General features: G+C 41.0%; 1 protein-coding gene across 8 annotated transcripts in view; it reads left to right on the plus strand.

Moving 5' to 3' along the window:
- The window catches only part of SLC10A7 (solute carrier family 10 member 7), a 319,349-nt gene that overhangs the window by 39,337 nt on the left and 263,711 nt on the right, over nucleotides 1-16,301 (plus strand). Inside the window, exon 1 of one of the 8 annotated variants that reach the window (XM_086346483.1) lies at nucleotides 7,349-7,443. The exons of the other annotated variants lie outside the window; for them this stretch is intronic. Coding sequence (XP_086202609.1) covers nucleotides 7,429-7,443 — 15 coding nt within the window. The 5' untranslated portion in view covers nucleotides 7,349-7,428. Of the gene's footprint in view, nucleotides 1-7,348; nucleotides 7,444-16,301 lie in introns of those variants that run through there. 8 annotated transcript variants of the gene reach the window in all.

Raw genomic sequence — 16,301 nt, forward strand, 5'->3', positions numbered from 1 at the left:
ATTTTGCATTATCAGTGGGGAGTTGATCTTGCTAATCCAATGCATGAAGATAAGATTCACTGAAACATTTATAAAGGCATTTAGAGTAGATCTGATCAGCGGAGAGAAGACTTGAAGTGAGGAGGAAATCTGATCTGTCAGTCACTGTCTCAGCTTCAGGTGTCACTGGGCTTCTGTGTGCCTTGCCTTTCTCTTCTGTGAAATGGACTTGATCACTGCCTTTGTTGGGCTTCCCATAGCACTAGTGGTAAAGAACTTGCCTGCTACTGCAGGAGACAGAGGAGACACAGGTTCAATCCCTGGGTCGAGAAAATCCCCTGGAGGAAGACATGGCAACCCACTCCGGTATTCTTGCCTAGAGAATCCCATGAACAGAGGAGCCTGGAAGATGAGAGATTGCAGAGTGGGACACAACTGAAGCAGCTTAGTACACACACACTGCCTTTGCTTGGAGTGAGAGTTTAATGGTTTTCTGGAGCAATCTTGTACAGCCTGAAAATAGCTGTCAATGTTGAGCACTCTAGCAAGCTGGCCTGTTTGTACTTTCTACGCTCCAGCCATTTTGGGGGGCTCCAAAATCACTGCAGATGGTGACTGCAGCCATGAAACTAAAAGACCCTTACTCATTGGAAGAAAAGTTATGACCAACCTAGACAGCATATTAAAAAGGAGAGACATTACTTTGCCAACAAAGTAATGTTGGCAAAGGTCCATCTAGTTAAGGCTGTGGTTTTTCCAGTACTCTTGTATGGATGTGAGAGTTGGACTATAAGGAAAGCTGAGTGCTGACGAAGTGATGCTTTTGAACTGTGGTGTTGGAGAAGACTCTTGAGAGTCCCTTGGACTGCAAGGAGATCCAACCAGTCCATCCTAAAGGAAATCAGTCCTGAATATTCATTGGAAGGACTAATGTTGAAGCTGAAACTCCAATACTTTGGCCACCTGATGCGCAGAGCTGACTCATTTGGAAAGACCCTGATGCTGGGAAAGATTGAGGGCTGGAGCAGAAGGGGATGACAGAGGATGAGATGGTTGGATGGCATCACTGACACAATGGACATGGGTTTGGGTGGACTCTGGGAGTTGGTGATGGACAGGGAAGCCTGGCGTGCTGCAGTCCACGGGGTTACAAAGAGTCAGACATGACTGAGTGGCTGAACTGAACTAAACTGAACACTCCAGCCTCCTGTGCTCTCTGGGAAATGGTAACAGTGATTCCTCTTTGACAGATGAAAGAATAGAAGTCATAGCAGCAAGGAATTCATGTCCATATGCATCTTCCATTTCTACCGTTTAACTTTAGTCTCATTTTCGGTATTGGGTTAGCATTCTTAGGAGCCCTTGAAAGAACTGACTGTGTTTGTTTGAAGCTGCTATACAACTGGCTTGAAACATATCTAGATTTCCCAAGATTCTTTGTGTAACTTAGAATTGTTTCATTCCTTTATGCCTCAAATTAGAATTCCTCATACCTTAATGCCTCTTGTATTGTCTTCCTTTTCTACCACTCTAACCAAATGAGTCCTGTCAATGGTTGGCCATGGAATCTGTTCAGCCAATGCAGGGGCCGGTTCTCCATTCTCATCCTCCGTGACCTGACGGCAGCCTGTGATCCCATGGCTACTTGCCTCCAACTCCCTTTTCCTTCCCTGACCCTCTTCTCTCCTCATTCTGTTCCTACATCTCTCATCTCTCCTTTTCTTATCTAGCTGCTCTCCCATATGAATGGGAGAGTCTTCCAGGGACCTGATCTTGAAACACCCTGTTCCACACCGCCAGAGTCCTCTTTCTGACTCTTTCTATAGATGAAGTCATTTGACCTCCATCTTTGGGTCCAGCTCTGCCTCAGATCCAAGGACCAGTCCTGATCTTGGGTAAGAAGTACTTAACACCAGCTGAACATGCTGAGGCTCAGCATCACCACTGTGCTAACCTTGTAGCCAAGGATACACTTGCTAGGCAATCAGAGCAGGTGTTTGATTCCTCCTTTTCCCTCTGCTCACCTAGTAGTGCTCACCAGGTAAGCCCTGGATCTCTCTGAGCCTAGGTTTTCCCATTTGAGGAGCAATAGTATTTGATCATTATTTCATAGGATTGCTTACAAGGATCTCATGAAATCGTATGCAGAAGTAATTACAAGTTGTGAGGGAATATATCAAGCAGGCATCAGCATTATCCTCATTGTAGAGGTTTGTCACTGATGAAATCACCTAGTTTAGAGAGTCATTATCATTGCTTCCTCAAAGTTTGCTCTAAGTTCATTCATTTACTCTATTTTTTTTTTCCTTTGAACTTTTTATTTTGTATTGGGGTATAGCCACTTAACAGTGTTGTGATAGTTCAGCTGAACAGTGAAGGGACTTAGCCATACATATACCTGTATCCATTCTGTCCCAAACCCACCTCGCATCCAGGCTGCCACATAACATTGAGTGGAATTTCATGTGCTGTACAATAGGTCTTTGTTGGCTATCCACTTTAAGTATAGCTGTGTGTATGTGACCATCCCAAACTCCCTAACTACTCCTTCCCTCCGGGCAACCTTCAGTTTGTTTTCTAAGTCTGTATATTTTTTTGTTTTGTAAGCAAGTGCATTTGTGTCATTTCTTTTTGGATTCCACGTGTAAGGGGTGTCATATGGTATTTCTCCTCTATCTGATGTTTCACTCGGTGTGACACTCTCTAGATCCACCTATGTTGCTGCCAGTGGCATTCTTTCTTTCCTTTTAATGGCTGAGTAATATTCCACTGTATATATGCACCACATCTTCTTTATCCATTCCTCTATCAGTGGACATTTAGGTTGCTTCCATGTCTTGGCTATTGTAAACAGTGCTGCAGTGAACACTGGGGTGACTGTATCCTTTCAGATCATGTTTTTTTTTTCTCTTCTGGATACATGCCCAAGAGTGGGATTGCAGGGTCATCTGGTCACTCTATTTTTATTTTCTTAAGGAACCTCCATACTGTTCTCCATAGTGGTTGTAACAGCTTGCATTCCTGCCAACAGTGTAGGAGGGTTCCCTTCTCTCCATATCCTTTCCAGCATTTATTGTTTGTAGATATTTTGATGATATCTATTCTGGCTGGTGTAAGGTGATACCTCATTGTGGTTTTGATTTACATTTCTCTAATCATTAGTGATGTTGGACATCTTTTCATGTGTCTGTTGGCCATCTGTATGCATTCATTTATTCTATTCATTAATCACTCAAAATATATGTTGAATGCTTGTTATAGCTTCCTACATTATGGTACCTTCATATAATTTTCAGTTGAGTAAGTAATATAAAACATAAACCATAAATTGCAATATGAGGATGGGATTTAAATAAATTTACAAGATGGCAGATTTTTAAATAAATTTAACAAATGGTAATTGCAGTTTGTTAGTTTGTATCATAGGTCCTCAACACTTTTGTATAAATATTTCTTACCATAATATGGAATATTCATTTTAGATATCCAAGATTACTCCCTCTGGGAATTGAAGGGCATAGGAAGTCAAATTAGTTATGGAAAGATTGCTTTGGGAATTTAGAACCAGATAAAGGAGATTGAACAGGCTTGTTGTAGGATGTTTCCTCTAAAGTGTAAAGCCTGGAAAACCATCCCAGTTCCATTCCAACTGACAAACAGACCACAGAAACAATCAGGTACCATGTGTTCTTTGAACAGTTCTTTGTAAACATTGGGCATTTGCTATCTAGTTATTTTTCAATATCAGATTGTTTGCATATGTTCTGAATAACAAAATTTTTTAATAATTTGATTTATTTCTATTGTTACATTTTAATAATCAAACTTTCTTTTTTAGGGAGGTACCCTGGGTCCATTAATGATTTTGAGGAAACACTAGTCTAAGCAACTACACATTCATAGCTTTTTTCTTAGTTAATCTTATTTAATGTTCCTATTTTTATATCATAGTATAGAAAATTTGATTATTTATACCTTCATTTCCAAATTCTGGGCAGGTACCGTTTTTAGGTTCTTTGGCTTATATGTGTATTGACTACTTGCCAGTTACATATATATTTGTATATATTTATAAAGTTGTTACTATTGAAAAGAGATTTAGTCCCAGTAATTTTTTCCACCATGGAGTTATGGGAATATTCATAAATTACTTCTGAGAAGACTTTGTCTCTTCTCTCAGCCTCATTGCTCATTAGCTCTTTGATTTTGGGTGTTCTTTTTCAGCTTTTTCATCAGTTGTATGTAGGCAAGGTTGTTTTACATGAACATACTTTGGGAAAAAATATTTATGAAGCCCTATATAAGTAAGAGGAAGTAATCTGTCATTTTAAGCTGTTGCTTCTTACTGAAATATGATCTACTTTATTGCATCACTTGTGGATCTTTATGCTTTCTCAATTTACTCCCCCTATGAGGTTATCCACCTAATAACAGAGAATTACATTACCCATTTATCTTTCATGTGAAAGTGTTTAGCATCTATCCGTCTATAGGAATCAAGTATAATCTGTATTGCAATGCTACAGACTCTAGAAGTGACTCTTTTAAACTTTACTTGCCTTATGAAGATATCAAACTGTGTCTTCTAAGCATCTAATGAGAACATCTTGCTTAGTGAAGTTAAGATTTTTCAAGCAATTATTCATGACCAAGAACACTTGGACCCAAACTAATGGTCTGAATATATTGAGTGAACTGAGTTGCATTCTAATCAAGTGCCAAGGTATTAGACCTGCAGGGCCCTTTAAATGAGTGATTTTCATTAAAGTGCACACACACACAATCCACAGCTAGAAATGGAAAAGTTTCTTGTGTAATGCACTTTCTCTGCTCCCTCTCCTGCCTTCTCCCCTTCGCCTTCCTTCTCTTCCTCCGCCTCTACCTCTTTCCCTTCCTTTTCCTTCGCTTTCTTTAATTTTGGAAAAGAAATGCCATTTCACCAAATTGATCTTGTGAACTACAGTTTGAAGAACACTACCCTAAACGGTAGTGGAAATGTGCCATCCCCATTTCCTCCTGAGCGACTCTGATCCTCTGGACAGACTTTCCAGCCTTTGGTGTATTCTCCGGGAGATTCCTGGCTTCCTGTTACCTGCAGACAGTTCCTTTGGTGTTGGCCCTCAGACCCGTTTGAGAACTTTATGTTCCTGAGAAAATCTCCTGCTGCTCGTGGTCAGCTCACTTGACCAGTCTGTTTCTATAATAGGGACCTCCTCCTCATCTTCCAATATCTGGCAGGGCAAGTCCTGCCCATCAGTCAAGGCCCAGCTCAAATTACCATTTCCCTCTCAAGAAGGAGGGCTTCCTAGGTGGCTCAGTGGTAAAAAAAAAATCCACCTGCCAATGCAGGAGACGTAAGAGATGCAGGTTCAGTCCCTGGGTTGGGAAGATCCCTGGAGAAGGAAATGGCAACCCACTCCAGTGTTCTTGTCTGGGAAATTCCATGGACAGAGGAGCCGGGCGGGCTACAGCCCATACGGTTGTAAAGAATTGGGTACAACTTAGCGACTAAACAACTAAAACAAACAGCTCACAAGAAGGCTGGCAGATGTCCATGCAGAATTCTTCATCTTTTCTTCTTTCCACAGTAGAGACTGTTTTTGTACCCTTAATCAGATACTTTTTAGTGTATTTGGCTCCTTAATCAATTTTTGAATTTTCTTGGCAGGAGCTGCTTTTTATTATATCCCTTTAATACAATACAAGAGTATCGATAATAAAAATGGCAAAGGATGGGGGAAGCTAGAGAAGGATTCCGAATTCCTCTTAGTCACACACTGGTCCCAGCAGAGTTGTTCGGAACAGTGATGAGGTCACTTACATTGCAGTAGTTTCCACAAGTATATGTTCTTTATCTCTCCTTCAAGGATCTTTTCCTGTATTTTCTGTGCCAGAATAAAGTGGGCTAGCACTGAACAATGTTCTATCTACATTAGACACGTGTTCTCATGAATGCAAGTACATTTTAGATCCCTTTCAGAGTGCTTATCGTGGGAAGTCTTTGAAGTTTATACACCATAGAGTTTCTTATTAAATGGTCCTTTAGATCTGGACTCTGAGATGGTATTATTTCCAAGTTCCTGTCCAATTATGATTACATTAAATTCGTATTGTTTGAGAATGATATACTTTCTCAAATAGGCAAATCATGACAGTCTGAGAAACCAGCTGTATAAAGCAAAGTATATTTATATATACTAATCTTTTTTCAAGGGCATGATGAGTTAGCTATGAAAAATGCTTTTCAACTTTTGTGGGCCCTCCTTATCAAGGACATGAGTTTGAGGAAGCTCCGGGAGATAGTAAAGGACAGGGGAGCCTGGTGTGCTGCAGTGCATGGGGTCGCAAAGAGTCAGACACATCTTAACGACTGAAACAACATTATCAAGAACAGCTGGGACCAATGTGCCTTAAGTCTTGTTTGAGTTCACACCAAGTCCTTGTCAAAATAAGCCGTTGTAAACACTCATTCATTACATTTGTGCAATGGAGTTGCTGGCGTGCATTTATTCTTTTTATTCCTCCAGCATTTGATGTTTCCAGTTCCCCAATAATATTAATTACCAACTGCTCTCCCGTGTGTTTGCATACTTGCTCTTAAAGGTGGGATGCATAGTCACATTTTCAGATGAAAAATGAGAGCTAGCATTAAAATTAAAACAGTTCTACCATGCTCAAGTAGTTTATAAAGAGAGAGACATAAGTTCTATTGGTTTGATATCATTATCTTTTTGTAGATAACCCAAAATGGAATTTTGTTTGCTTTTTACATTTTTTACTTTTGGCTGCACTGGGTCTTCATGGTTTCTCTAGTTGTGGCATGAGGGGGCTTCTCTTGTTGCAGAGCATGAACTCTAGAGTGTGTGGGCTTCTGTAGTTGCAGCATGTGGGATCTTAGTTCCCCAACCAGGGATTGAACTCACATGCAATGGGTTGGAAGATGGATTCTTAACCACTGGACCACCAGAAAAGTCCCCCCAAATGGAATTTTCATTGGAGGAATTATATAGTTCTCTTTGAAATTGTTTTATTTTCAAGTTGTGTTTACTTCTGAGGGTAATAAAAAAACCTGCTTCAGGAAACAGTTTGCCTGTGGTTGATGGAGTTTCACAACTTTAGGCCCAATTCATTATAAATTGATTGTCAATAGAGAAAGAGGAAAGGAGTTAATTGAGTTAGAAGATTGTTTGCTTAATTAAAGGAGCCTTTTACTGGCTGGAAGAAGCCTGACCTCAGGTTTTACAAAGCCTCTTAGGGATGTGAAGAACTGCTAGCATTTTCCCCATACTTTTCCAATTTCTGACCTGGAAGAGAAAAAAAGGGCACAGCAGGACGATGGAATGATGCAGGACCTCAACAAAGCACAGTTCCGGGAAACACTCTTAACTTTTGTGGACAATTCCTGTGCCCTGAGTGCATTTATTTAGCTGCTGATCCACACAGCAGGAGATGACTGCAATCGCTGTAAGGTCTTGCCATCCAAATAATAACATCCCAGTGTGTTTATAGCTCATGATATGTGACAATCCTTGTTTTCAGTGCTTTATATATTTACTTACTCCTTTAAGCCTTTTAACAACATGTGAGCTACGTACTATTATTATCTCCATTTTATAGATGAGGAAGCTGATTCAAAAAGAGATTCAGAAACTTGCCCAGGATTATGTAGCGCAAAAGAGGAAGAGCAAGGATGGAAACCCAGGCACTCTGCTTTCAGCGCATGTGCTCCTAGTACTAAACTCTCAGTTAACACTAGAGGTAGGATGCATGGCAGCAAAAGCTCTCCATCTACACATGGCTTAGTGCCCAAACCCATTTTCTCAGGTAAGAAAATAAAGGGTTGATTTAGGAGTAGACCAAGCATAGGGTAGCTGAAAACAATTGAGTTACGTAAAACACTAAGAAATTGTGTAGATACTGGTGTTCCTACTTGACTGCGAGTCTCCCTTCAGGAAGCGTTCCTATCTCTCTACCAGGTTCTGCGGTACTTACCCCATCAGGGCACATGTAGCACAGTGTAATGTAAATGCTTGTGTTTCTCGCAGTCATGGTTAGATGACAGGAAATGTGTATTTCTTATTCACAGTTGTATCCTGTGTCTGGTGCACCATTTGGCATGTATTGGGGTCACAGTAAATATATTTGCATAGATTAATATTTTGAAGGACTTTGTTTAAATATAGCCCTATGAGTGTCGTGATTTAAATGCCTTATTAAAGCAATAATTCACATCTAGTTTTGCTTTGTCCAATGTTAAGCACACTTTTATAGAAAAATCATAAATTTTTGTAGAAAAACCAAGATACTTAATTGGCTGTCTCTTGTAATATTTTGACTTTTCTCAGTTATTCACACCTGTTCTGCTTTGTCTAAGCATCAGCAGCCACAACCACTTCCACGGTGGCAGCCTCCTAGATGTCTGGCATAATGCCTAGAAGGAAATAAAAGATTTCTAGTGCTTGGAAGGGAATAAAAGACTTCCGTACAGTTGATTTGGCCTGGGAGGGGAATGAAAGACTTCTGTGGGGTTGATCTTGCATTTTCAAACCTATTAGGTGATGAAAAACATACACAAACATTTTAGTAGCTGAGTGGGACCTTTTAGTCTGTTTTGTTCCCTTTTAAATTTCGGATGCTGTTTAGTAAATATCTCATGTGGGAAAATGATTTTGACATTAGAGACATGGGTAGATACTTAAATATATTTTTTTGCAAGAGTGATGAGGTAAATTTTTTTTTTCTTTTTTAGAATAAACAGTGATTTCTGTATAGAATTTTCAGTATATAGTTCACCATTAACAGCATAGGAGTTGGGGCTGCCAACCCTCCTTGAAGTTGAGATCCATGTATAATTTGTAGTCAAACCTGTACCCTTGGTTCCTCTATCCATGGACTCAACTCTGTACACACATCCACGAGTTCAACCAATCACTGATCATCTAGTATGGCAGTGGTGGTTGCTAAGTTGTGTCTGACTCTTTGCGACCGCATGGACTGTAGCCCACCAGGCTCCTCTGTCCATTGGGTTTTCTAGGCAAGAGTACTGGAGTGAGTTGCCATTTCCTTCTCCAGGGGATCTTCCCGACCCAGGGATCAAACCTGCATCTCCTGCATTGTAAGTGGATTCTTTACCACTGAGCCACCAGGGAAGCCCAATCATCTAGTATAGTAGCACAATAAATACTGTAGTGTTTACTACTGGAAAAAGCCTGCATATAAGTGGACATGGGGAGTTCAAACCATGGTTCAAGGGTCAACTGTATATAGAATTAAAGTATATGAGACTACTTCTTTAAATCATCTCCTATTGTGATAAATACATTTATTTTGCATATCTTATGAAATACTTTTACCTGTATTTTCTTTTTTTAACCTCCCAACAATTATATGAAGTAGGTAGGACTGGTATTATGTTATCTTGATTTTTGTAGTTGATCAAATTAGGATTTGGAGGTGAGTTGACTTGTCAGACAGCTGGGAAGCAGAGACTCCTTTTCCAGGACCCTTTCATTCTTTTATACAATATCTTAAGCAAAACCAATTTAACTCCAGAAATCAGTCACATAAGAAGGTACTCTTGAATCTTGTGTTGGCTCCTCATTAAGGGTGGATGGCTTGAAATTTTTCTGAGGGATGAATGTTAGTGTACCATTGAACTAAAATAAATTATTGAGCACTTGTAATTTATAGAACACTGAGCTAGTATTTTGTGGAATGGGGAGGCAGAGTACAAAGAGGATGCAATGTTGTCTGCTTTCAGAGAAGTTGGTAATGAAATGGAGAAAACTGGGTGTATTAAATCATAAGTGTGGCAAGTGAGCAAGTGGGGTAAGTCAGGAGGGAGCAGAGGAGGGCCCTAGAGCTTGAGCCAGTCCCATGGGTCCTGGTTGGTAAGTTGGTTCTTGGAAGTGATAGACTTTCAGGTTCTCTCCTAGGAGTCAGGCTATCTTTTAAAAGGCCTCCCTTCTTAGTGGGGTTAAGGTAACACATGGGTTGGAGGGTCCAAGAGAATGGATGGGTCTGATGGGAGTGGTAAGTGCATGTGTGTGTGTGCGCTTAGTCACTCAGTCGTGTCTGACTCTTTGCCACCCTTTGGACTGTAGCTCACCAGGCTTCTCTGTCAATGGGATTTTTCAGGCAAGGATACTGGAGTGGGTTTCCATTTTCCTCCTCCAGGGGATCTGCCTGACCCAGGGATCGAACCAGCGTCTCCTATCTCTTGCATTGCAGGCTGATTCTTTATCTGCTGAGCAGTGGCCTGATCAATGCAACATACTTACCTGAACATTGGAGCCAGAGGGTAGACTGACCAAGGAAGCAATCGCATTGTAGCTGACAATGACTGCAAATATTGCTTCCTTTGTATGTAGTGAGTTGGTGGCAGAATTACTGCTTTGCTGTGCCACACAGATACCAAATCTGAATGGAATAACCAAATGCTTGGGTGGTGTGGGTGGATCAGTGGCACAAGGAGGCCAAGCCCATGTGCTGCCCTGCATCATGGCAGCTGTAGAGTTACAAGAAAAGCTCACCACTGCCCTAGTCCTAGAGCTCCTTCACGTCCATCTCAGCGGCTTCCATTCCCTGCAGGATGAAAATGTGAAAAGCAAAGCTGAACTTGCCCTCTACAGCTCAAATACAAGAGACCTTTTGTTTTGAAGTTGTTTTGGTATCACAGACCCAAACTGTACCACCAGGAAGCCAATCCCACCTGGAAACACAGCAGCAAATCCATCCCTTTCTAGCAAATGTTATTCCAGTATCTGAAACTGTAACAGACCATGTATATGCTTTTTCTTTAAATGCTGTTTATTTAAATAGAAAAAATTAATTTCAATGTCAGAAATCCTGTAAGTACATATCCACTTTTCCCCCTTAAGTCCACACCATAGATTAAGTTACATAAAATATCTCCTGGCAATAGATACATGTTTAGTGTTAGCTAGATAAGTGATTAAATTAATGTGCACATGCTTTGCAGGTTACAAGACATTATATAATTATGTTACTGCTATAGATGACTGGCTTTTAAAAATGTTGTTGATTGGAAAGTCTATTGGATATAGTTAATTGTTGATAAATTAGTCATTGCTCTCTCGACAGTTTATTTGAAAGGCCCATAGTTCCTAGTTGAGTATTGAATTGTCTTATTGAATGCTGTGTTATTACTTTAGGGGTTAGAAGTTAAATGTGTAATTTTTCTACTTGGGTTGAGAAAACTAGTTTTATCATGATACCTGAAGAAACATTTAGTATTTGTTTATTATCTATCTTATGGCCTCAGTTGCTTCACATATTTTTTTTTTTGCCTCATGTGGACTATGAAGAGGGAATTCCCTGGTGATCCAGTGGTTAAGAATCTGCCTTCCAGTCAGATTCTTCCAGGTGACCTGGGTTCGATCCTTGGTCAGAGAACTAAGGTTCCACATGCTACCAGGCAGCTAAGCCGTCGTGCCACAGCTGCTGAGCCTGGGCTCTGCAGTAATAGAAAGCAACCCAGCACAACCAAAATAACAATAATAATAAAAAGCTGGGAAGAGAGCATAGTATGATGGTCTATTGATTTTTTACAGCTTATTCTTTTTTTTATATTTATATTTTAAAAATCTATGCATTATCATCTGAGCTTCTCCCTTTCTCTTTCCTGTCCTTTTCGTCTTTTCCTTTTATCACTGTTTCACCTTCTCTTTGCTGGTGGATTTTCGTTCTTCCACTAACCAGGTCCTCACCAAGCTTGACTCTTCAGTAGGTTCCTGCTTGGTCCCCTGGTGCCTATGTTGTTGTCACGGCCCTCATGGTCATCTTGCCGTGTGTGGACTCCTGGAAGCTCTGGGCATAACAGTTTTTCAGCCCCAAGTGGGACATCCACTCATGTTTCCAAATCCCGAACCGGGCCTTATAATGAGGAAAGTATTTACTTTCTTGGCATGCTGCCCTGGTGGCTCAGTGGGAAGAATCCGCCTGCCAATGCAGGAGATGCAGGTTTCATCCCTGGGTTGGGAAGATCCCCTTGAGGAGGAAATGGCAACCCACTCCAGTATTCTTGCCTGGGAAATCCCATGGACAGAGGAGCCTGGGGGGCTACAGTCCGTGGGTCACAAAAGGCGGACATGCCTTAGGGACTAAACCACAAACAACAGCACCATGTATTTTCCTGGCACTGCATATTCTTCCAAGGTTGTTAGGGTCAGTCAGTCTGCGCCGACAGCGGTGACCTCTGAAGATCTCCTAGGATGGGATTGCTACATGTGTAGCAGGTGTTTGCAGGGTCCATGCTGCTCTATGAATCATTCTGTCCTCCAATACGGTCCAGTCGAGCTTTGTACTGTGCTCAGTCGCCCAGTCGTATCTCTTTGTGACCCCCTGGACTGCAGCCCGCCAGGCTCCTCTGTCCATGGGATTCTCCAGGCAAGAATACTGGAGTGGGTTGCCATTTCCTCCTCCAGGGCATCTTCCCGACCCAAGGATCGAAACTGCCTCTCTTGTGTCTCCTGCATTGGCAGGCAGATTCATTACCACTAGGAGCACCTGGGAAGCCCTTTCTGCCCTCAGGACCCAGATATTAGGAAGCTGCCTTTAGAATGTTTGATCCTGTTGTGCTTGCTGTTCCAGTCATGTACCCTCAGGCCTTTTTTCTTGGCAGCCACTTACTTTTTTTATTTTTGGAGGCTAATTACTTTACAATATTGTGTTGGTTTTGCCATACATTGACGTGAATCCGCCACAGGTGTACACGTGTTCCCCATCCTGAACCCCCCTCCCACCTCCCTCCCCATACCATCCCTCTGGGTCATCCCAGTGCACCAGCCCCGAGCACCCTGTCTCATGCATTGAACCTGAACTGGCGATTCATTTCACGTATGATATTATACATGTTTCAATGCCATTCTCCCAAATCATCCCACCCTCGCCCTCTCCCACAGAGTCCAAAAGACTGTTCTATACATCTATGTCTCTTTTGCTGTCTCACATACAGGGTTATCGTTACCATCTTTCTAAATTCCATATATATGAGTTAGTATAATGTAATGGTGTTTTTCTTTCTGGCTTACTTCACTCTGTATAATAGGCTCCCGTTTCATCCACCTCATTAGAACTGATTCAAATGCATTCTTTTAAATGGCTGAGTAATACTCCATTGTGTATATGTACCACAGCTTTCTTATCCATTCGTCTGCTGATGGACATCTAGGTTGCTTCCACGTCCTGGCTATTATAAACAGTGCTGCGATGAACATCGGGGTACACGTGTCTCTTTCAGTTCTGGTTTCCTCGGTGTGTATGCCCAGCAGTGGGACTGCTGGGTCATATGGCAGTTCTATTTCCAGTTTTTTAAGGAATCTCCACACTGTTACTTTTTAAAGTAACTGCTGCATCCTAATTTTTCTCACGATGATTCATTGCAGCTTTATATGGATGTTGCAGAAGTCATGGAGATCAGTGGCCACATGAGAGGTTTTTAGGGTTTAACTGGAACTCTCAGAAATCTCCAGTCAGAGTCAAATCATATAATCTTCTTAAACCCCCTCCTTCATGATTCTGTACAAGTAATTCTCCATTTTATCTGGGAGATAGGCCTGGAAGGGAACTGGTTTGATTATTGTGATTTTCACTCTTTTGCTCCTTTTCTGACATTTTTTCCTCTCTATGCTGGTAAGGGATGCAGGTGGGGTGATGGAAAATCACTGTCTTTTAGTTCAGTTCAGTCACTCAGTCATGTCCGACTCTTTGCGACCCCATGGACTGCAGCACTCCAGGCCTCCCTGTCCATCACCAACTCCTGGAGTTCACCCAAACCCATGTCCATTGAGTCGGTGATGCCATCCAACTATCTCATCCTCTGTCAGCCCCTTCTCTTCCTGCCCTTGATCTTTCCCAGCATCAGAAAGAAAGATCTTTCCCGTGTCTTTTCAAATGAGTCAGCTCTTCGCATCAGGTGGCCAAAGTGTTGGAGTTGCAGCTTCAGCATCAGTCCTTCCAATGAATATTCAGGACTGATTTCCTTTAGGATGGACTGGTTGGATCTCCTTGCAGTCCAAGGGACTCTCAAGAGTCTTCTCCAACACCACAGTTCAAAAGCATCTGTTCTTCAGCGCTCAGCTTCCTTTATAGTCCAGCTCTCACATCCGTGCTTGACCACTGGAAAAACCATAGCTTTGACTAGACAGACCTTTGTTGGCAAAGTAATGTCTCTGTTGTCAATGTCTCTGTTTTTTAATATGCTGTCTAGGTTGGTCATAACTTTCCTTCCAAGAAGCAAGCATCTTTAAATTTCATGGCTGCAATCACCACCTGTGGTGATTTTGGTGCCCCCAAAAATAAAGTCTGTCACTGTTTCTACTGTTTCCCCATCTATTTGCCATGAAGTCATGGGACCACATGCCATGATCTTAGTTTTCTGAATGTTGAGTTTAAAGCCAACTTTTTCACTCTCCTCTTTCACTTTCATCAAGAGGCTCTTTAGTTCTTCTATGATTTCTGCCGTAAGTGTGATGTCATCTGCATATCTGAGGTTATTGGTATTTTTCCCAGCTATCTTGATTCCAGCTTGTGCTTCATCCAGCCCAGCGTTTCTCATGATGTACTCTCCATGTAAGTTAAATAAACAGGGTAACAATGTATAGCCTTGACGTACTCCTTTTCAGACCTAAAATTATGCCTTAGTCTCTACACTGACTCAATCTTAGCCCATACGCAATATTAACTCATTGGGAGAATCTGCTTGATTAATTTAGTAAAGACTCAATTCATACTTCAGCAAATAAATGAAATTCACTGTGTTGCAAGGAAATGAATTGATTCCCTGTATCTTTAACTGGATATTATTTTTCTCAAATTGAAATCTAATTTCTGATTTCATCATGGTGATTTGTTGATAATTCTTATTCTTTTATATGAATTATACTAATCAGATACAGGTAATAGTTAATGAATTTTCCCTTCTTTGTTTTGGACTTATTTACCTACAATGATAGGTGTATTTAACTGAATATCCTAGTTATTCATTGCCACCTAAATACTGTATTTACCAAACTTTCTGGTGTTCTAGTGGCCATGTAATTAAATTCTGTCCAGTGAAATGTAAATGGAAGCACTGTGTATCACATTCAAGACATCTCATTATTTGTTATGTTATTAAAATTTTATTTATTTATTTGTCTGTGTTGGGGCTTAGTTGTGGAACACGGGCTTAGTTGCCCCATGACATGTGGGATCTTAATTCCCTGACTGGGAATTGAACCCACATCCCTTGCATTGGAAGGTGGATTCTTAACCATTGGGCTACCAGGGAAGTCCCCAAGACATCTCTTTAAAAGTTCATTTTTCCTTCCTCTCTGCTTACTGGCATGTTAATTTGATGACTAGAGCTTGAGAAGAAATCTTATGCCATGCTAATGATTAGACCTCATGATAGCTGAGTAGCAAGAATAGGACTTGGGTCCTTTTGACTATGGAGCTGCCATGCCAGCCCTGGATTGCCTCCCTCGGGATGTCCTTCACATGAAAAAAGGAATACCTTTCTTGGATAAGCTACTGGTCATTTGGAGTTTCTTTTTCTGTATGTGTATGCAGTTAAACTTAATCACAATTAGTATGAAATATATGTGTATAATTTTTCAAATAATGGAATAGAATAAAGTAAGCTTAACACTGGAATTATATTGAATAGAATGAAAAATAATATGATATTTAGAAGACACTTGGAAAGCTGAATTACTTCCTGGGTCCATTATATCTTAATAGTGTTGTAATATCTTAATAGTATTGTAAAAAACATCTCACTGATTGCCTTGAATCTTCTACCTCTTTTATTCTGGAAATGTGGATTTAATATTGAGAAACAGTTTTGTTACTTAGCAGCAGTTTTCCTAATGCAAGGTACAAAACTAGACATCTAGGGGGAATTTTGGAAAATTTTTTTTAAATCCATTTTTCTAATGTGTTCTGGAACTGATTTGATTTTCTTTTTTTTCATTTCTTGAGTGGTAGTGATATGGCAACCCACTCCAGTTTTCTTGCCTGAGAAATTCTATGGACAGAGGAGCCTGGCGGGCTGCAGTCCATGGGATCACAAAGAATCAGGATACAACTGAGCACACACAAGCATACAGTTGTTAATCTCTATAGTTGCCCCACCTTTCCTTGGTTTTCATCTCTTCTAGCCCCTCTCTTGGAGAAGGAAATGGCAACCCACTCCAGTGTTCTTGCCTGGAGAATCCCAGGGACGGCGGAGCCTGGTGGGCTGCCGTCTATGGGATCGCACAGAGTCAGACAAGATTGAAGCGATTTAGCAGCAGCAGCAGCAGTGATATACATTCAAA

The sequence above is a fragment of the Bos grunniens genome, chromosome 17 (genome assembly GCF_055505025.1).
Source record: "Bos grunniens cultivar Pamir isolate PY7600 chromosome 17, Bosgru_T2T1.0, whole genome shotgun sequence".
In the NCBI taxonomy this organism is placed as follows: domain Eukaryota; kingdom Metazoa; phylum Chordata; class Mammalia; order Artiodactyla; family Bovidae; genus Bos; species Bos grunniens.